At 29.0% G+C, this 23218-nt stretch overlaps 2 protein-coding genes across 2 annotated transcripts in view; one reads left to right on the top strand and one right to left on the bottom strand.

Annotated features, from left to right (window-relative positions):
- The first annotated feature begins 4935 nt into the window (after positions 1-4935).
- On the top strand, positions 4936-5466 carry LOC124887720 (uncharacterized mitochondrial protein AtMg00810-like). The gene has a single exon (XM_047397632.1). The coding sequence runs from the start codon at positions 4936-4938 to the stop codon at positions 5464-5466; it is 531 nt and encodes a 176-aa protein (XP_047253588.1).
- Positions 5467-7847: 2381 nt separating this feature from the next.
- The window catches only part of LOC124887719 (benzoate carboxyl methyltransferase-like), a 62261-nt gene continuing 46890 nt past the window's right edge, over positions 7848-23218 (bottom strand). The window contains exons 2-3 of the mRNA XM_047397631.1: positions 9907-10009; positions 7848-8201 (exon numbers count right to left, since the gene is read on the bottom strand). Coding sequence (XP_047253587.1) covers positions 7848-8201; positions 9907-10009 — 457 coding nt within the window. The remainder of the gene's footprint in view (positions 8202-9906; positions 10010-23218) is intronic.

The raw sequence follows: 23218 nt of genomic DNA, 5'->3' as shown, positions 1-23218 counted from the left end.
AAAGTATGATTTCTATATTGTTGGGTGTTGATGATCATGTTGTTAATATTGGGTGATTCCCAAGATGGAATCTTTATATGTTTTTTTGAATTTCATGATATCATATAAGTTGGAAACATGTAAATTTGGTTGTTCATGATGTATAATTTGATGATTTCACCTATGCTTAAGATGTGCATTTAAGGTGTTTGATAAAATGCCTAAGAAACTAGAAATCATGCAATATAGCTAAATTGTGACTAAGTGAAGGATTCATGATATGCCCTTACGTTCCAATGACTTCTATGTTGATAATGTGCCTTGTAAATGTTGTTGGAATACTCATGAACTATTCTTATGAGATTATGCTATGTTTACTTGCAAATCCTACTTATGAACAAGATGTATGATGACCATGCAATCCACATGAACTTCCATGCTATTGGTATGTGTTGCCAATATGATTATGCAATGAACATGATATTAAGATTGTGCAAGTACTTCCATGTGATATGAAATCCTTTCCATTCAATACATTGTTGATAACCATGCTTAGTATGAGATCCCTACTTATGATATTATAAATTATGGACTCACTCTTATGATCAAGTCAGTCATGTGTGTCAGTTTCCTTCCATCGAGTCCTGGGGGTACTTGTATCCAAAAACTATAGTTGTGTGCCTAAAGCCATGTCATGTTTCACGATATCCGAACACAAGCTATGATTCTATAGACTTTAGTCAGTCATGTGACTCAGGAAAACCTCATGATCTTAGTTAGTTGTCAGATATCAGTAACATTCCGCCAGTTAACGGAATTTAGTAAGATAAAGTTATGCACAGTCAGTTATTCATGTCCAGTCCCTCCAGATAGGAGTAGAGGATAGCACTAAGTAAACCCAAGGATGGGAATTCACCCGCCAATTCATGGTGTGATTCTTAGTAGTCATCTTTGTGTTCCAAAACTACATATCGAGTGTAGGTTGAGACATCTTAACCCGTCAGATTAGGGTTGATGAGGTGGATTAACCCGTCAGTTTAGGGTTCCCACCATTCTCATTGAGTACCCGCCAGATAAGGGTCACTCATAGGGTGTCCTTACCCGTGGCACGGTATTGACACCCCTCCAGTCGGGGCAGAGATTGGACCCCAGCTTAGCCATAACAGCATACATGGGACATGTTGGTTAAACATTATTTCCCACAGTTTCAGTATCAGTCTTAGTAAAAAAACTCAGGGCGTTCTTCAGATTTCAATATATACAGGACTATTAGATACAGTCGTCCATGTTATCAGTTTCAGTATCAGTCATGATAGTTATTAGTAAACCATGTATTAGCTTACAGGTCATGCTATCATGTATTCACTGTCCCAGTTTCTATATATATGTGTTTGCACTCCCACGTTCATATTAGTCAGTCAGTGTTGTTCATGCATGAAACCCTTTATGTTCATCCTACCTTCCTCGTATACTTTGTACTCCAGTTGTACTGACGTATTTCCGTTATGGTGCTTTCTTTTCTTGTTACACCGTAGGTTCTAAGACACGAGCTCCAGCCCAGCAGTAGCGGAAGCATTCCAGTCACAGAGACACAGTGAGTCCCCATTAATTCGAGGACAATATGATTTGATTCATTTATTTATTTCTTCAGTTTAGTTTTACGACGTTAGTTGGAGACATGTTTCTTCAACTCCTTATTCAGATAGTTTAGAGGCTTTCAGATTTATGATCGGATTTACGTTCAGATTGAGTTATTTTGGGTATTTTCACCCACATAGTTTTATTCAGTTGACCCTTATGGCCTTATAGTTCTATGTATTCTGCATTATTATATCATGATTTGCAGTATATAGGTACAGATATCATTCATGGATTAGCTTGTGGTCCCTCGGGGTCATGAGCACTGTGTAGCATTCCAGTTCAGCGAATCGGGGTGTTACACTATCCCAAGTAGCTGATTCAGTAGCAACTTATTTCACAAAATTAAAGATCTTATGGAGTGAATATGATGCAGTAGTTCCTGCACCATCATCTTCTTGTCCAAGGTCTAAAGACTATGCCGGTTACCTGTCTGAATTAAGATTAATACAGTTTTTAAGTGGCTTGAATGATTTCTATAATCAAGCAGGAGACAAATTCTATTAAAGAGAGTTACACCTATACTTAATCAGGCCTATTCTATGATTTTAAATTTAACATTGGCTTGTGCAACTACCACAAATGAAAAGACAAAACCAATTACAATGCATGTGAGTAAAATCTCAAAAAGTAGTTACAGATCACAAAATCACAAAGGGACGAATTGTGACTATTGCCACTTCACTAGGCATACTAAAGAAACTTACTACAAATTAATAGGCTATCCTAATGATTGGAAGTAGAAAATAAGGGTAGGTTACAATGGTAATTTAAGAAGATATGAAGGAAACAACAATCATGCTTATGGAAGATCTGGTGGATATGGAGGTCAAGGATATCAGTTACCTGGTCAAACTAATAATTAGTTGTCTTCCCATAATTTCATTGGACAATATCCAACTGATAATGCAGGGCAATCGACTCTATCTAGAAATCAAAAATATAAAGACATTAGTAGTGTTATTTTGGCCAAGGCGCAGAGTATAAGCAGATTGTGGCCCTATTGAACAAAGATAAGCATTATTTCAAATAGGTTAACATGTCAGGTATAGCAACTTTCTTGGTATGTCATATTATTTTACATGATTGGATAATAGATTTTGGTGCCACACATTATGTTGCAGCGCATAGAGATTTTTTTTCTCAATTTCATAAGATAGATACCACTAATCAGAATAAAGTAAATCTTCCTACTGGTGCTAAGGGAAACATAACACATATTGGAGATGGAAAAGTCCTTAAAGATGAAGTTCTGGGGGATGTGTTGTTTTTGTCTAATTTTAAGCTAAACTTGTTGTTAATATCCAAAGTAACCAAACAACTCTCATGCTTTATGTCATTCTATCCTAATTTTTGTATATTTTAGGACCTTCACAGTGGGAACGTGAATGGTATTAGTAAGGAAAAAAAAAGGTTTATATACCCTCAAGAATGTTTGTAGAGTAGATGAGATGCACAGAGATGGTCAAAATCTGGTTGTAAAAGTAAGTATACAAGATTGCAATCTGTGGCATAGAAGACTTGGACATCCTTTTACTCAAGCTCTGAAGTCACTAAACTTGTTGAGACACATAAAAGACATAAAGTCTTTAAATAGATGTCATATTTGTCCATTAGCTAAACAAACTAGAATGATGTTTCCTACAAGTAGTTCTAGAGCTGAAAAATGTTTTGATATTGTGCACATGGATCTTTGGGGCCTTATAAAATTTTAACTTTTGATAAGAAACATTATTTCTTAACTATTGTGGATGATTACAGCAGGTATACTTGTCTTTATTTGTTACAACTAAAAGCTAAATGTATTATAGATGTTGAGAATATTTTGAGTATGATTCATAATCAGTTTGATGCTAAGATAAAGGTTATTAGATCTGATAATAGGATAGAATTCCTCAACTCTAAGTGTAGAGAGTTATTTCAGTCTTTGGGCATAATACATCAAAGCAGTTATCCCTATACATCATAGCAAAATGGTGTAGTTGAAAGAGAACATAGACAACTATTAAATATTGCTAGAGCTAATAGATTTCAAGCTCAAATGCCAATTAGATTCTGGGGTCTAATTGTTAAAGTTGCAGTTTATATTATTAACAGACTACCATTTTCATCCATTGGAGGTAAGAGTCCTTATGAAATATTGTTTTCGAAGGTTCCATCCTTAACACATTTGAGATTTGTTGGTTGCAAATGTTATGCTTCAATAGTAGCAAAAGCTGATAAGTTTTTAGACAAAGTAAAGACTACAGTATTGATGGGGTATTCTGCTACTCAAATGGGTTAGTTGCTGATGGATTTCATCACTAACAAGCTATTTGTTACTAGAGATGTTTTATTATGAGAGAATGAATTCCCTTTTGCAGAAGCAACAACTTTAGAATCATCTGAAGATTTTATTAAGATTAATTAAAGTATAGTAAATCATGAAATTGATGATCTTTAAGCAGCTTGCTCTGAGATATTAGAATCTCATATTTAGGTTCCTAAGTTATCAGAAGAGGATTTACATTAGTTACATGTTCCAGCAAATACATTAATTGATGTGCCTTCTAGGTCACTAGATGTAGCTGCATCAACATCATTATCACCTATAACTGATGCTCTAAAAATATCATCTAGAATAACTAAGAAACCTGCTTGGTTGATGGATCATACTTCACCGGGAAAGAAGAAAGGGAGCAGATACCCCTTAACCAGTTATATATCCTATGATAATACTACTGCAGGTTACCAGTGTTTTGTTTCCAACATGTCAACACTGGTTGAACCTCAAACTTACAACCAGGCTATCAAAGATGAAAAGTGGATTGAAGTCATGCAGTTAGAGATCAAAGAACTTAAAGATAATCATACCTGGGAGGTAGTTGATATGCCTCAAGACAAAAATATCATAGGATCGTGTATAAAGTTAAATATAAATCTAATAGAGAAGTGGAAAGATTTAAAGCAAGATTAGTAGCCAAGGGCTACAGCCAACAAGAAGGGATGGACTATCATGATACTTTTTCTCATGTGGCTAAGATGGTTATAGTCAGGTGTATCATTGCATTGGTAGTCTCCAAGGGGTGGTGTATGTACCAGATTGATGTCTACAATGCCTTTCTTCAAGGTCATCTGGATGAAAAAGTTTATATGGAGATGCTATAAGGCTTTAAAGCAGGAAGAGAAAACAAAGTTTGCATATTGATCAAATCCTTAAGTGGACTTAAGGATGCTTCAAGAAAGTGGAATATCAAGCTAAATGTAGCTTTTCTTCATACAGGATTCACCCAAAGCACACATGACTATTCTTTGTTTACATTAAAAAAGAAAGAAGGCATGGTTGTAATCTTGGTATATGTGGATGATTTTTCCATCACTGGTGACAACATTACTATGATCAATAAAGCAAAAGCAACCTTGCATCAGGAGTTTAAGCTCAAAGATTTGGGAAAGCTCAAATATTTCTTGGGAATAGAAGTGTTAAAATTTGCAGCTGGGGTCATATTGAATCAGATGAAGTATATTTTAGAGCTCATTTCAGAGATTGGATTAGCTGGGGCTAAACCTGCACCTACCCCATTAGAAGTTAATGCCATGTTAACCTCAGTTGAGTTTGATAAAGCAACAAGTACCACAGGGGATGTTGTTCTCAGGGACATTATTTCTTATCAAATATTGGTTGGGAAGTTGATGTATGCAACTATAACTAGACTTGATATTAGCTATGGTGTGCAGATCTTAAGTCAATTTACACAACAGCCTAAAAGGTCTCATTTGGAAGCTGCTAATAGGGTAATCAGATACTTAAAAGGAATAGTAGGCTGGGGTGTTTGGCTTAAGGCTCAGCCTACTGCAGATCTTATGTGATGGTGTAACTCAGACTGGGCAGCATGCCCAAACACAAGAAGGTATGTCACAGGATATATGGTGCATTTTGGTAAATCATTGATATCCTGGAAGTCCAAGAAGTAACATACTATATCTAAAAGCTCAGTTGAAGCAGAATATAGAAGCATGGCTTCAGCTCTAGCATAAATCACATAGTTGACAGGATTATTTATAAAATTGGATATGCCTGTCAATAAGCCTATCACACTCTTCAGTGATAGTAAGTCTGCAATATAACTAGCAGTCCACCCTATCTTTTATGAAAGGACAGAACATATTAAGATTGATTGACACTTTATAAGAGATAAGATCAAGGAAGGGCTTGTGCAAACTGTATATGTTCCCACACTCATCAAGTTGCAGATATTCTTACCAAGAGCATAACTTAAGACCAACACTCACATCTTCTAGGCAAGCTTGGTGTGCTTAACATTTTGCACCCTTCAGCTTGAGGGGGAGTGTTAAAATATATACGATAGCATTAGTTTTCTGATGCAGTAAATAGTTTTCACTGTTTTTATTGTTTTACTGATTTAGTACTGATTTAGCTACTCTAGGCAATTAGTTAGTTGAGTAGTTATACAAGTTGTTAGGAGTAGTTCTTAGAAGGTTCTAGAATATCATGTGTGACTCATGTGAGTCTATAAATACCAAGCATAGTAATCACATTATGTAACTCTTCTAGCTTATCAATGAAGCTAACTTCTTCTCTTTCAATACGATAACAAAAACACAGTTTACTTCTTCTTCAGTGTAGTCAGCTTTTGTTCTTACCAAGTCAGCTCAGATGTTTTAACAAGGGTTAGCACGTTAATTTCTCAGTCAGTATTTCTACCAAATCCTGATTTGAGTTTCCAAGAAAAATTAAAATATGATGACATAGATTAGAATTTACAACTACAACCAACAAAGAAAACGAGAAATAGGTTGTATCCTTATTATCTAAAAATAATATAATCACGAAAGTCTTATAAACACTACACTCATATTGCATCTACAACATCAAAAGAGGATTGAGATACTCATAATGTAAGAAAAACAATAAGAAGTAGATGGGGAAACATAATTGATTTCTTGGAATTAATGATGAAAAGAATTAAAGATTATTCTTTAGGCTTCACAAAACTGAGTAAATAGTGAGAGAAATAATGTTCTTCATGTGAAACTATGAAATTTCTTTTCATCCTATAAAAATTCCTTCAAAAAGTACTTATAGTGGCTCATAAACTCAGAATCCGAAAAATATCAAACTCACCATCGGCATAATCCACGGACTATTAAACAGGCTTGCGGTTTGTGAATCCTCTTTTGCTCTAACGTAGAATCTACTTTAAGGTTACTGAACCTCTATCGTGAAATGATCCATAAAATACGTGAAATGATCTATGATTTGTGATACACTTATGTACTTGATCTTCATAGTGTTTCCTTCCTCAGATTAGCAAACTGTGAATGTGATGTACGATTTGTACTTTCCACTATAACTTGGTCAATCTCAAAAATCTTGCATGTCCAAGACTGATTTTTTTTTCATGCCACCAACCACAATTGTACTTTTATTCCACATTTCATTAGTTGCCTAATTTTAGGTATTTTTGCCTAATTTTAGGTATTTTCTTATCTTTTCCTTATTTTGGTCATTTCGACATAAAATACCTATAAAGCAACCTTTTAATATTAGAAATGCAGAAAACATGTAAAATAACATTAAAAACTTAAGTAAAAAACATTGAATGTGCCTTTATTTAATGGTACAGCAACGCGTTAATAGACCTCGATGATTATATTATTGAGGTAGCATTATACGGTAGCTTTGGAGCTACATGGCGTTCAGAGCTATACCTGACTTCCTCTATCTTTATATTTTTTGGCCTTACACTGAATCGGATGATTATAACTTTAAACAGATGTATTAATTTATTAGATTCATGCTCTTATATTTGTGCCTCTAGATCTTGAGAGTATTTGGTTATTTCCACTTTTCTATTCTATTTATGAAAGCTTGGATTTTGCGTCTTAATACCGTGTATCGACTTTATTTTTGATTGTTGTTAAGAGTTGACTTTTAATAACGTGTATTGACTTTATATTTGACTGGATTTAAGGGTTGACTTTACCTACTGACCGGTTAATATAGTGCATGACCTTGAATTTTGGATCGTGACTAAAATATATTTTGAGTATCGAAAAGTAATTGACAAACAAATTAAAAATAACGAAGCACTATTTGATATTTATAGGACTGATTTATCTGTAATCACGCAGCATTTGTGACACAGTAATTTATTTAATAATAATCATGATTTCAAGCGCGCAAGTACTTTTAACTATTTTTTTGTACACATGCTACCGGCCAACTCTCATTTCTTTTGTAAGCATAGACTAATATTGCAGAACTTTATCGTGTTGCCCATCGATAGATATTCTGTGACATGCATTATATATATATCGAATAGATAATCAATTATGGAGTTCCCAAAATGAGAAGCCAACATAACCTCAGTAACAGCTCTTATAGTCTTAACTACTAACTTGGCACTATCTTCAAAATGTTTGCCATTAGGTTTCTCAATGGCAACCATATCGCTCTCAAATGTTTCAAGTCTTTCAAGATTAAATGATCCTTCCATTTGTATGATCTTCTTTATATCTTCTTCATATGTTGTATAAGAAGGCATGTTAAATGAAACAATTTCATCCTTGTTAATCTTGCCCTGCTTCCATTTAAACAAAAGAAATGTTAAACTTTACATATTAACCTTAACATCGATATATATTTGGTACAACATATGTTATTTTTCGGGAAAATATTTTGGTGATAAATGTAATTTGGTGTTCATTTGGTGAGTGGAAAGTATTTTACAAAGAAATAAGAGATAATACATAAATATAACTCTAAACTTAACATCAAATTATAACTTTGACCTTAAATTTTGATAGTGCACAAATAGGACCTTTAACTATTCAAAACCTGAACAAATATGACCTCCGATTTTGCAACCCTATCCGTGAGTTTCACTCACGCCTACGTGGAAATATAATCCAATCACACGGTGCCACGTCGTTAAAAGGACTGACTTGGAGGGAGGTCATATTTGTGCAGTTTTGAATAGTTAAAGGTCATATTTGTGCACTGTCAAAGTTTTTCTTTTTTTGTTAAAACGGCGTCATTTTTTTTTAATTATTATTATTATTTATTTATTTATTTCTATAGCATTAGCACCTAACTTTTTTTTATTAAAAAAAACAGTCACTAGCAGGGATCAAACCCGCACAGTAGGTTGAACAAAAGGAAGTGCCCAAGAAGAGCAAATAACACCACTGGGTTATCTAAGTGTCTTGTTTCATGTGGTTCAACAATAATATACGTACATAAATATAGATTTTCTACTTTATATATACAACGTAATTTTTTTACCGAGGGCATTCGGTTGAACCCCATGGAAACCACGTAGGTCTGCCCCTGCATTTATTTAATAATGTTTTAGTAAGGTTAATTTAATAACATTTTAATAACGTTAATTTGATAATGTTAAGTTAATATACTACTACTGTTACCTTAATAATGTTAATTTACAAACGTAAAACTATAATTTTTTTTATTATTAGTATAATTTCATCTTTAATTTAATATTTAAATAAATTATATTTAGATATATTAGATGACTTAGATTCGCCCTCTTCTTTATAATATATATACATATCCGCACGATTTTTTCGTATGAGGCTGACCAACCTAATTAATAAATCTTCAAAATTGTTCTTTTTCTGAATGACAAAAGAAATTAGATGTCATTTTCATCTTTGAGCCGAAAATAATGAAAAAATAATAGTGAAAAGTCATTTAAAGGTCATATCTGTGCAGTTTTGAATAGTTAAAGATCATATTTATGCACTGTTAAGTTTAGGGTCATATTCAGGTACTATGCCTTTAGATTTTAAATTGGACGCGCCCAGTTTTGCGTATTGAACACATATTTTGCCACGTAGGATCGGAGGTCATATTTGTGCAGTTTTGAATAGTTAAAGGTCATATTTGTGCACTGTCAAAGTTTAAGGTCAAAGTTATAGTTTGGTATCAAGTTTAGGGTCTTATTTATGTATTATCTCAAGAAATAAAGATAAAAGTTTTACAATAATATTATCAAATAGAGTTTTTTTTGGGTGCTTAAGATTAATACTAACGTTTAAGTGTTAGTTAGAGCAAGTAATATGAAGTTAACAATTAAGATTGTTTTAAGGTCAATGACTTCCTCCCATAAATAAGGGAAGTCATTTTCTCCGAAACTTTTTTCCAAGGAAATTTCTTTATGTTAATTAAGCAAATAGTTTAGTTGGAAAGAGAACTTTTTGAACAATAAAAAATTTTTGGTAGGGAAAAACAAAAATGGATGTATGTTTAAGGAACATATAAGCAACCTCCGCAGCTAACTGAAGAATTGAGTTTGACAGCAAATCCATCAAACAGCAAGAATCATAGCTTCTTGGATCTGGATTGCTCCTGCCAACGTACAGAGCCCAATTATTTAAAACATACAGCAGTGGTATATATGTTTGAATTTATGTTTGAACTTAGATTCGATTGAATTAATTATGAGAAGACCATTTAAAAACAGAGAAGCTTTTAGAAAAATTAAAGAATCATTAATTAGTAATTATTCAGAATATATAAGTCTAAATAAAATAAAAGAAAACCCACAAAGATTAGTCTACCTAATTACCTTAATATCTAGTATTAAAGCAAAATTAATAATCCATTTAAAAACTAGAAGAATGAGACACATACCACATAATTATGATAAAATTAGATTTAAATACCCACCAAGATATAATAAATATGGTTTGAATGAATAAAGTACAAAAATACAAAACAAATTATTTCTGAAAAACGTAAAGAATTAAAAATAAGAATAGAAAGACTACATTATAATATATTTGCCGGAGTTAGTGAAATCTCAATAAATACACAAAAAGATAAAATATCAAAATTAGAATCACAAATAGACAATTTAGAATATATATATCAACATGAACTATTTACAATAAAATGAACAAAAAAGAATTTATAATAGATGAAAAAATATATGAAAATCACGAAGGATAAAAAATAAAAATAGTATTTTCTAATCTAGGAAGTAGATATAAGAAAATAGGTGAACATTTATATCTAATGTTAGAAAAAGAAGAATTAAAATTAGAAGATAAATTGACAGCAATGGTAAGAACAGAAAGAGAAAATGAAGAAATAGATAGGAAAAAGGAAATAGAAAAAATTAAACAACAAACTACAGAAGAAATACGAAAAATAGAAGAAACTAAAAATAGTATGATTGCTGAATTAGAAAAAAAACTACAAATGTTAAAAGATTTGTATGAACAAAGACAAAAGGAAAAGGAAGAAAAAGATAAAGAACAAAAATTACTAAACGAGATAAAATAATTTAAAGAAAAATTAGAAATAAATAATATAGATGTTGAAGAGAAAAATAATTATGATTCAGAAGATAGTAAAACATATACAGAAATATTAATAAATACAAAAAAAATAGAAATCAACAAAAAACAAGAAGTAATTAATGAAGAAAACTTAGAAAATATCAACACAGAAATAAATACTCTTGATAAAAAAGAAGATGAAAATATAATACCTAGAACATCAAAAATAAGAAAACCTACATATTATAAGAATAAGTTTAAAAAATATAATGAATATGACAAATGGACACCAAAACAAATAGTTAATAAAAATTATAACTTTTTAGACCTAAACTGTGTAATAGATACAGGAAAAACAATACAATTATGGATAGGATATATGACAAAAAAAATTATTAGATAATAATATAAACATAACAGATGCACCAGAATATATAGAAAGAACACTAATAGGAACAGTGAAATTATGGTTTTCAAATTTAACTGAAAATAGCAAGAAGGTATTAAGAACTAATAAACCTATAGAAGGAACATCATCAACAACAACTAAACTAACACCTATAGAATTATTAAAAAAATATGAAACAGCTATAAAAGATAAATTTGGTAGTATGACAACAATAGAAGAAGAACAAGATAAAGAGAAAGATACAAATAGGAATTTAATGTTAAAATTAGCAATATGTAATATGTGTTATATAGATGAATATACTTGCGCATTTAAAGAATATTATTATAAAGGAGCATATAATATAGAAGAAAGTAAAGAAATAAGAAAATTATATTTTAATAAATTACCCGAACCATTTAGTTCAAAGATAATAAAAATTGGGAAGAAGCAAAAATAGTAGATACTTTAGGAGCAAGAATAAAATTTTTACAACAATGGTATAGAAACTTATGTGAAAAATATAGAGAAGAATTAAAAATGGAAAAAACATTGATAAGAAATTTAGCATGTTGCAAAAATAAAATAACACCCCAATTTGGATGTGAAGAAAGATATTATAAGAAAAGAAAAAGACATAAGAAATATAAGAAATATAAAAAATCAAAATATAAATACAAGAAATCAAGAAAAAGATATTATGTAAAAAATTATAAATACAAAAGACCATATACAAAAAAGAAATCTATAAAAGAATGTACTTGTTATAATTGTGGAAAATTAGGACATTTAGCTAGAGATTGTAAATTACCCAAAAATCCAAAAAATAAACAAATATCAGAAATAAAAATAGATAATACAGAATATATGCAGATAGACTATATAGATTATGAATTAGAAAGTGAGGATAGTATTTATGAAATTTCAGAAAACGAAACAGATAATGAAATAGATAGTGAAATAGATGAATCAAATGACTGAAGAGGATATAAAAATAATAACAAAGGAAGAATATTTAAATGATGAAGGAACAGAACAAAAAATAATATTTGAAAGTAACATATTTGATGAAATAAAAGGGAAAGAATTAGATTTAAGTGTAGAAAAAATATTTAAAATACCAACAATAAAAAATATTTTTACTAGGAAAAAGGACGAATATTATGTAGTATGCCAAAAGGAACATGTAATAGACTGTAGATATGCAAAAGGCAAAACTAGTATACCACTAGTAACAAAAAGAATAATTAATAAAGAGATAAATGATATAAAAAGTAAAGGAGACCCAGTAAAATATGTACACCTTGGAGGTACAGAGATATTAATAAAAGCATGTTTCAGAGAAGGAATAGATACACCAATAGAATTATATTTAGCAGATGATAGAATTATAAAACCTATAGAAAAAAGCATAATAACTGTCGTAAAAGGAAATCTAATATACCAAAAATTCAAATTTATAATAAGTGCAAATTATTCAGTAGCGGTAACAGATAAAAATATAGATAAATCACTAGTATTATATTGGAAAATATCAGGAATAGAATTAACCCCAGGAAGTAAAATATTTACAGCAAGATGCAAAAATTTATATGTATTAACGACAAAACATAAAATAACAGGAAAAAATAAGATTAACAAAATATGAATAGAAAGTCAATTCGAACAAATTGTAAAAACAATAGATTATAATGATTATAGCTATAGAGACATAGATATAGAAGAAAATTTAGAAATAATAAATAATAGAATAAGTACAACAAAAAGAATAGCGGATGAAAAAATAGAATCATCAAGCTCATAAAAAAGAACAAATTATGATAAATTCAACAAGTAATTTAAACCAATATTACATAATAGGAAAAATAAATGAAAAAGAATATTTAATACTCTTAAATACAGGACAAGAAGAAAATTATATAGCAAAATATCTAGTAAAAAATGAAGAAATAAAAACTGATAATGATATGTGCCCAGATCTACCAAGAAGTTTAATAAATAGTAAAACTATAGCAGAAAAAGAAATAATAATAGGAATTAGAAAAATAAAAATAGAATTTGAAGTAAAGGAAGAAATGTAAAAAGTAGATATAATATTAGGAATAAAATGGCTAGAACAAATAAACCATATAATATAGAACATACACAATTAACCTTAACATATAACAGGGAGAAATTATTCTTAAGAAGAGCCTTAACATAAAATGAAACTATATGTATTAATGAAGGTAGTAGTAGAAGGATATTACAGTAGATATTATACGCCTATGATAGATACAGGAGCAGAAGCTAATTTATGTAGATATAATTGCTTACCAGAAAGTAAATGGGATAAATTAAAAACACCAATAATAGTTAAAGGATTTAATAATGAAGGAAGCTTAATTACTTGTAAAGCTAGGAATGTAAAAATACAAGTATTGAATAAGATATTAACAATAGAAGAAATTTATAATTATGTACTAACATCAAAACATATACTTTTAAGAATGATATTTTTAGATAAATTATACTCACATATAATAACTAGAACAGACTGGTGGTTTACAACACCATGTAAACAGAAAGTGAGAGCAAAAAGATTTAATAATAAAATAAGAAAGAAAACTGATTGGATAAAAGGAAGTGAAAAAATTACACAAAAATTAGAAAATATAAAAGATACAGAAGATACAATAGAATTAGTAGTATTTTCGATAAATAAAACAGAAATAACTATATTTTCAATAAATAAGATAGAAATAATTAAGAAAAAATTAGAACAATTATATAGTGAAGATCCATTAAAAGGATGGAGAAAACATAAAACTACTATAAAAATTGAATTAATAGATAAAAATAGCATAACAACCCAGAAACCATTAAAATATAATTTTGACGATTTAAAAGAATTTAAAATGCATATAGATGAATTATTAGAAAAACAATATATAAAAAAAAAGTAATAGTAAACGTAATAGTCCATCATTTATAATAAATAAACATAGTGAACAAAAAAGAGGAAAAAGTAGTATGGTTATTGACTATAGAAATTTAAATGCAAAAACTATGACATATAATTATCCAATACCAGATAAGATATTAAAAATAAGGCAAATACAGAGATATAATTATTTTAGCAAATTGGATTGTAAATCAAGATTTTACCATTTAAAGTTAGAAGAAGAATCTAAAGAATTAACCGCATTTATGGTACCACAAGGATTTTATGAATGGAACGTATTACCATTTGGATATAAAAATGCACCAGGTAGATATCAACATTTTATGGATAGTTATTTTAAACAATTATCTAATTGTATAGTATACATAGATGATATATTATTATATACAAAAACTAAAGAAGAACATTTAAAATTATTAGGACACTTTACAGATATAATAGAGAAATCGGGAATAAGTCTAAGCGAAAAGAAAGCTAAAATTATGAAAAATCAGATAGAATTTTTAGGAATACAAATAGATAAGAGTGGAGTAAAAATGCAACAACATATAGTACAAAAAATAATAAATTCGAAAGAAGAATTAGATATAAAAACGAAATTATAATCATTTTTAGGATTAGTAAACCAAGTAAGAGAATATATTTCAAAATTAGCAGAAACTTTAAAACCACTACAGAAAAAATTAAAAAAGGATGTAGAATATAACTATAATGAAGAAGATAAAAAACAAGTTCAGAAAATAAAATTACTTTGTAAAGAATTACCAAAACTACAATTTCCAGATGAAAATAGAAAATTTATATATATAGTAGAAGCAGATGCTAGTGAATGTAGTTATGGACGAGTACTTAAATACCGATATGAAGCAGAAAAATTGGAACACCATTGTAGATACTACTAAGGTACGTTCAATGAAACAGAAATAAAATGGGAAATAAATAGGAAAGAATTATGTTCATTATATAAATGTTTGTTAGCATTTGAGCCATATATTGTATATAACAAATTTATTGTACAAACAGATAATACACTGGTGGTTAACAAAGAAAATACAAAATTCAGTTACAACAAAACTGATTCGGAGACTAGTCTTGAATATATTAAATTTCACATTTATAATTGAAGTAATTAGTACTAACAAAAATGTTATTGCAGATTACATATCAAGACAAAGATACATAGACTAATATAATAGAAGCAGATACTCTAGAAAAAATACTCAACACCCTAACTATACTTTCAATGAAAGTGGACAGTATGGGTAATGAGATAGAAAAGTTAAAGACTAATTAAGATAAACTGAAATCTATAGCTACAAATCAGCTAACTCAGCAGTGTGCAGAGCTATATCGATCGGAAGACATTAAAGTTTCAGAGCTAGAAGGAGACGATGGGACACTCCATAAAACCCATAACGTTTATCAATCTACTTCTGCAGGTACAAGCAGAGGAGTTAGTAGACAAAGATATCAGAACATGAATATGAATAAGATATTTGAGAAACCATTTATACCAAAAACACAAAAAGACCCCTTGTTCATACCTCCACAAATTACCATATACCGAGATAGTCTGAACCAAGATAAAAAAGTTTACAACTATACAGCCCAAAAATACATAGAAAATATCTACAGAGTACAAACTTTCCTAAACCTTAACCCCAGAGCTACAAATATCAAAGAACCAAACACAAATTATATAACCCAAAAATTACAAGGTTACAACAAGCTAATTGCACTACCCAAAACCAACCCAAGCCTAGTGAAACTTGTTTTGACTATGGATTATTAAATACCATATACACCCAAGACGGAGAAGAACTAACAGCTATGGAAGAATTACATAAAATATTCACCACCTATAAAAGGATAACAAAAGGAATTCTATTTTATATAAAGTGTTATATTGCACCAGCAGAGATATTATACGACGAAATAAAGTCAGTTATACAAGTTGTAAAAATAGGATTAACCAGAGATATGATTATACCGAAAGATATTACGCAGCAGCCAGAGATACCCAGAATTGAGATATCTGATTTCTACGCAAATAAACGACTCATTGGACTAGCTATGATTATTCAAGAATTAGCAAATAACTATACCAATGGAAACCCAATATGGAGCTATTATTCAAGAGACCATCAGATGATTTATTCAAATTCAAAAGAACTATGACAAACAGATATGGAAGATGTTAGGCAATGGATAATGATATTACTTAACCCAAAAAAACAATCTACTGCAAGAGCAATTAAGAAAGAATTTATTTCAGACGGATTATTGACAAGATATTATAAGATAATTGGATACAAATATCCAGACCATCAATGTTCAAGATGTAACGGAGAAGATAATATTATTTCAGAAGTCCACCTAGAATAAAAGAATCAAGAAGATAAGCATGCCAGCTGGAAGATAAGATAAGAAGCAATAATGGAGATATGGAAAAGCAGCAGATACGACAACGAGAAGATATCAACGGAGTAACAATAGAAGACAAGATATTAACTTTTACGTAAAATTGTTGTATAGATTTTAGCCTTTTTTTAGCCTTTTTGACTTTTTTAAGGCTATAGCACTAATTCTTGTAGCCTTTTTAGCCTTTTAGCTTTTTAGGCTATGGCACTAATTCTTGTCTCATAAGGAGACTTTTTAGGATTTTTAGAAAACGTGTAAGTAATGTAAAGACTTTTGTAAAAATTTCATTCTATAAATGAGAGGAACCGAATGCATTGCAAAGCAAGCCTTCATGTGTTGAAGCACAAATACTCTCTCCTGTCCGCAACAAATATTTTGCTTAGTTAATTAAAAAACAGATATATTTCAATGGAAAAAGCTATGGAGGAACAAACCTCAGAAATATCAAAACTACCCGAACAGGTATATTTATTTATGATTATGAATAGCAAAATTCATAATTCCCAACAATCATGGTATGATAAAATAAATTCATATTAGTTACTTTATAGTAAAATTATTAGAAGAATAATATGTTGAGAAGTTTATTAGCAAAGTGGAAACGGAGAAAATTTCCTAAGAACTATGCCATCCTAAAGGTGAAACCAATGAGGCAAGAAGCCGTTGTGGGGAGTAACCAGAGTAGAGGCGCTGTTTAAGGGAAAAGTATCTAAATTACCATGCTAATAGTGATCAAAGAACATGTTATTTAAGAATAATCTAGTATATAGTAATCTAAGATGACCATATTTTGTTATGTACATGGTTGAAGGAAATATTTTAAAAAATAGCAAATTTATGAGAATGAATAATTATTTATCGGATCTATTTCATAATTTGACGATTTAAAAGAATTTAAAATGCATATAGATGAATTATTAGAAAAACAATATATACAAAAAAGTAATAGTAAACATAATAGTCCAGCATTTATAGTAAATAAACATAGTGAACAAAAAAAAGGAAAAAGTAGAATGGTTATTGACTATAGAAATTTAAATGCAAAAACTATGACATATAATTATCCAATACCAAATAAGATATTAAAAATAAGGCAAATACAGGGATATAATTATTTTAGCAAATTCGATTGTAAATCAGGATTTTACCATTTAAAGTTAGAAGAAGAATCTAAAGAATTAACCGCATTTACGGTACCACAAGGATTTTTTGAATGGAACGTATTACCATTTGGATATAAAAATGCATCAGGTAGATTTCAATATTTTATGGATAGTTATTTTAAACAATTATCTAATTGTATAGTATACATAGATGATATATTATTATATACAAAAACTAAAGAAGAACATTTAAAATTACTAGGACAGTTTACAGATATAATAGAAAAATCAGGAATAAGTCTAAGCGAAAAGAAAGCTAAAATTATGAAAAATCAGATAGAATTTTGAGGAATACAAATAGATAAGAGTGGAGTAAAAATGCAACAACATATAGTACAAAAACTAATAAATTCGAAAGAAGAATTAGATACAAAAACGAAATTACTATCATTTTTAGGATTAGTAAACCAAGTAAGAGAATATATTCCAAAATTATCAGAAACTTTAAAACCACTACAGAAAAAATTAAAAAAGGATGTAGAATATAACTATAATGAAGAAGATAAAAAACAAGTTCAGAAAATAAAATTACTTTGTACAGAATTACCAAAACTACAATTTCCAGATGAAAATAGAAAATTTATATATGTAGTGGAAGCAGATACTGGTGAATGTAGTTATGGACGAGTACTTAAATACCGATATGAAGCAGAAAAATTAGAACACCATTGTAGATACTACTCAGGTACGTTCAATGAAACAGAAATAAAATGGGAAATAAATAGGAAAGAATTATGTTCATTATATAAATGTTTGTTAGCATTTGAGCCATATATTGTATATAACAAATTTATTGTACGAACAGATAATACACAGGTACACTGGTGGTTAACAAAGAAAATACAAAATTCAGTTACAACAAAAGAGATTCGGAGACTAGTCTTGAATATTTTAAATTTCACATTTATAATTGAAGTAATTAGTACTAACAAAAATGTTATTGCAGATTAAATATCAAGACAAAGCTACACAGACTGATATAATAGAAGAAGATACTCTAGAAAAAATACTCAACTGAAAGTGGACAGTATGGGTAATGAGATAGAAAAGCTAAAGACTAATGAAGATAAACTGAAGTCTATAGCTACAAATCAGCTAACTCAGCAGTGTGCAGAGCTATGTCGATCGAAAGACATTACAGTTCCAAAACTAGAAGGAGACGATGGGACACTCCATAAAACTCATAACGTTTATCAATCTACTTCTGTAGGTACAAGCAGAGGAGTTAGTAGATAAAGATATCAGAATATGAATATGAATAAGATATTTGATAAACCATTTATACCAAAAACACAAAAAGACTCCTTGTTCACACCCCCATAAATTAGCACATACCGAGATAGTCTGAACCAAGATAAAAAAGTTTACAACTATACAACCCAAAAATACATAGAAAATATCTATAGAGTACAAACTTTCCTAAACCTTAACCCCAGAGCTACAAATATCAAAGAACCAAACACAAATTATATAACCCAAAAATTACAAGGTTACAACAAGCTAATTGCACTACCCAAAACCAACCCAAGCCTAGTAAAACTTGTTTTGACTATGGATTATTAAATACCATATACACCCAAGACGGAGAAGAACTAACAGCTATGGAAGAATTACATAAAATATTCACCACCTATAAAAGGATAACAAAAGGAATTCTATTTTATATAAAGTGTTATACTGCACCAACAGAGATATTATACGATGAAATAAAGCAGTTATACAAGTTGTAAAAATAGGATTAACCAGAGATATGATTATACCGAAAGATATTACGCAGCAGCCAGAGATACCCAGAATTGAGATACTTGATTTCTACGCAAATAAACGACTCATTGGACTAGCTAGAATTATTCAAGAATTAGCAAATAACTATACCAATGGAAACCCAATATGGAGCTATTATTTAAGAGACCATCAAATGATTTATTCAAATTCAAAAGAACTACGACAAGCAGATATGGAAGATGTTAGGCAATGGATAATGACATTACTTAACCCAGAAAAATAATCCACTGCAAGAGCAATTAAAAAAGGGTTTATTTTAGACGAATTATTGATAAGATATTGTAAGATAATTGGACACAAATATTCAGACCATCAATGTTTAAGATGTAACGGAGAAGATAATATTATTTCAGAAGTCCACCTAGAATAAAAGAATCAAGAAGATAGGCATGCCAGCTGGAAGATAAGATAAGAAGCAATAATGGAGATATGGAAAAGCAGCAGATACGACAACGAGAAGATATCAACTGAGTAAGAATAGAAGACAAGATATTAAATTTTACGTAAAATTTTTGAATATATTTTAGCCTTTTTTTTTTTAGCCTTTTTGACCTTTTTAAGACTATAGCATTAATTCTTGTAGCCTTTTTAACCTTTTAGCCTTTTAGGCTATGGCACTAATTCTTGTCTCATAAGGAGACTTTTTAGGATTTTTAAAAAACGTAAGTAATGTAAAAACTTTTGTAAAAAATTCATTCTATAAATGAGAGGAACCGAATGCATTGCAAAGCAAGCCTTCATATGTTGAAGCACAAATACTCTCTCCTGTCCGCAACAAATATTTTGCTTAGTTAATTAAAAAATAGATATATTTAAATGAAAAAAGCTATGGAGGAACAAACCTCAGAAATATCAAAACTACCCGAACAAATATATTTATTTATGATTATGAATAGCTAAATTCAAAATTCCCAACAATCATGGTATGATAAAATAAATTCATATTAGTTACTTTATAGTAGAATTATTCGAAGAATAATATGTTAAGAAGTTTATTAGCAAAGTGGAAACGGAGAAAATTCCCTAAGAACTATGCCATCCTAAAGGTGAAACCAATGAGGCAAGAAGCCGTGGTGGGGAGTAACCAGAGTAGAGGCGCTGTTTAAGGGAAAAGTATCTAAATTACCATGCTAATAGTGCCCGAAGAACATGTTATTTAAGAATAATCTAGTATATAGTAATCTAAGATGACCATATTTTGTTATGTACATGGTTGAAGGGAATATTTTGAAAACTAGTAAATTTATGAAAATGAATAATTATTTATCTGATGTGATGGTAGATAAATTTAAAATACTTATTTTGTATGCACTTAAGGATATAAAAGTAGTAGATATAAGAAAAATCATATTAGAAAAAGCATTTGGTAAATATTATATAACTAGAGTAAATTACATACCATACCTACCTAACTACTCTTATAAATACTTACCATGATAAATTACATAGAATTTTTGAAAAAAGATATGAGAAACATACAGTTAATAGAAAAATAGATGAAACTAAATTTAGACAAATACATGGAAACTGAAAATATAAAATATATAGAATTTCTTAATGAAAATATGCAAGAACTACTAAGGCTAAAACAAACAACTACAAAATATTATAATAAAATATCTAGTCAATTTTAAATGATAGAAAATCTTAAAGTTTTAATCTTATATATACTTAGAGATATAGAAATTATAAATATTAAGAAAATAATATTAGAGAAAGTATTAGACTATGAAATTGAAACTATAAATTGGATAGCACATTTATACCTAGATAATTACCCAGAAGGATATTATTCAGATTAAGAGATGTTAGAATATATTAGAAAAATTTAGAAAAAAGTGCATGTGATAGTTTATATAATTTTAAAAACTCGCTACGAGAAGAACAACACAAGATAATAAATAACATTGAAAATCTAGAATTAGATATACATTACAGTACAATTAGGATAAATTATTATATAAAAATTTGTAAATCTGCAATTACTACAGAATAAAATAATAAACCACACAAATTAATGAATACATCTTACGAAAAGAATAAATCATTAAAAGATATTGAAACAAAATTTAAGAAATATCCACGCACAAAGAAAAATAGATTCATTATACATATAATAGATCTTCCCAACTTTTTATTATCTTTGAACTAAATAGTTCGGGTAATTTATTAAAATATAATTTTCTTATTTCTTTACTTTCTTCTATATTATATGCTCCTTTATAATAATATTCTTTAAATGCGCAAGTATATTCATCTATATAACACATATTACATATTGCTAATTTTAACATTAAATTTTTATTTGTATCTTTCTCTTTATCTTGTTCTTCTTCTATTATTGTCATACTACCAAATTCATCTTTTATAGCTGTTTCATATTTTTTTAATAATTCTATAGGTGTTAGTTTAGTTGTTGTTGATGATGTGCCTTCTATAGGTTTATTAGTTCTTAATACCTTCTTGCTATTTTCAGTTAAATTTGAAAACCATAATTTCACTGTTCTTATTAGTGTTCTTTCTATATATTCTGGTGCATCTGTTATGTTTATATTATTATCTAATAATTGTTTTGTCATATATCCTATCCATAATTGTATTGTTTTTCCTGTATCTATTACACAGTCTAGGTCTAAAAAGTTATAATTTTTATTAACTATTTGTTTTGGTGTCCATTTGTCATATTCATTATATTTTTTAAACATATTCTTATAATATGTAGGTTTTCTTGTTTTTGATGTTCTAGGTATTATATTTTCATCTTCTTTTTTATCAAGAGTATTTATTTCTGTGTTGATATTTTCTAAGTTTTCTTCATTAATTACTTCTTGTTTTTCGTTGATTTCTAAATTTTTTGCATTTGTTAATATTTCTGTATATGTTTCACTATCTTCTGAATCATAATTATCTGTCTCTTCAACATCTATATTATTTATTTCTAATTTTTCTTTAAATTATTTTATCTCATTTAGTAATTTTTGTTCTTTATCTTTTTCTTCCTTTTCCTTTTATCTTTGTTCATACAAATCTTTTAACATTTGTAGTTCTTTTTCTAATTCAGCAATCCTACTATTTTTAGTTTCTTCTATTTTTCGTATTTCTTCTGTAGTTTGTTGTTTAATTTTTTCTATTTCCTTTTTCCTATCTATTTCTTCATTTTCTCTTTCTATTCTTACCATTACTGCCAATTTATCTTCTAATTTTAATTCTTTTTTTTTCTAACATTAGATATAAATGTTCACCTATTTTCTTATATCTTCTTCCTAGATTAGAAAATACTATTTTTATTTTTTATCCTTCGTGATTTCATATATTTTTTCATCTATTATAAATTCTTTTTTGTTCATTTTATTGTAAATAGTTCATGTTGATATATATATTCTAAACTGTCTATTTGTGATTCTAATTTTGATATTTCATCTTTTTGTATATTTATTGAGTTTTCACTAACTCCGGCAAATATATTATAATGTAGTCTTTCTATTCTTATTTTTAATTCTTTACGTTTTTCAGAAATAATTTGTTTTAATTCTTTGTATTTTTGTACTTTATTCATTCAAACCATATTTATTATATCTTGGTGGGTATTTAAAT

This window comes from Capsicum annuum, chromosome 10 (genome assembly GCF_002878395.1).
Source record: "Capsicum annuum cultivar UCD-10X-F1 chromosome 10, UCD10Xv1.1, whole genome shotgun sequence".
Taxonomy (NCBI): Eukaryota; Viridiplantae; Streptophyta; class Magnoliopsida; order Solanales; family Solanaceae; genus Capsicum; species Capsicum annuum.
The sequence above is the reverse complement of the archived record's forward strand: the minus strand, read 5'-3'. Positions and strand labels throughout refer to the sequence as shown.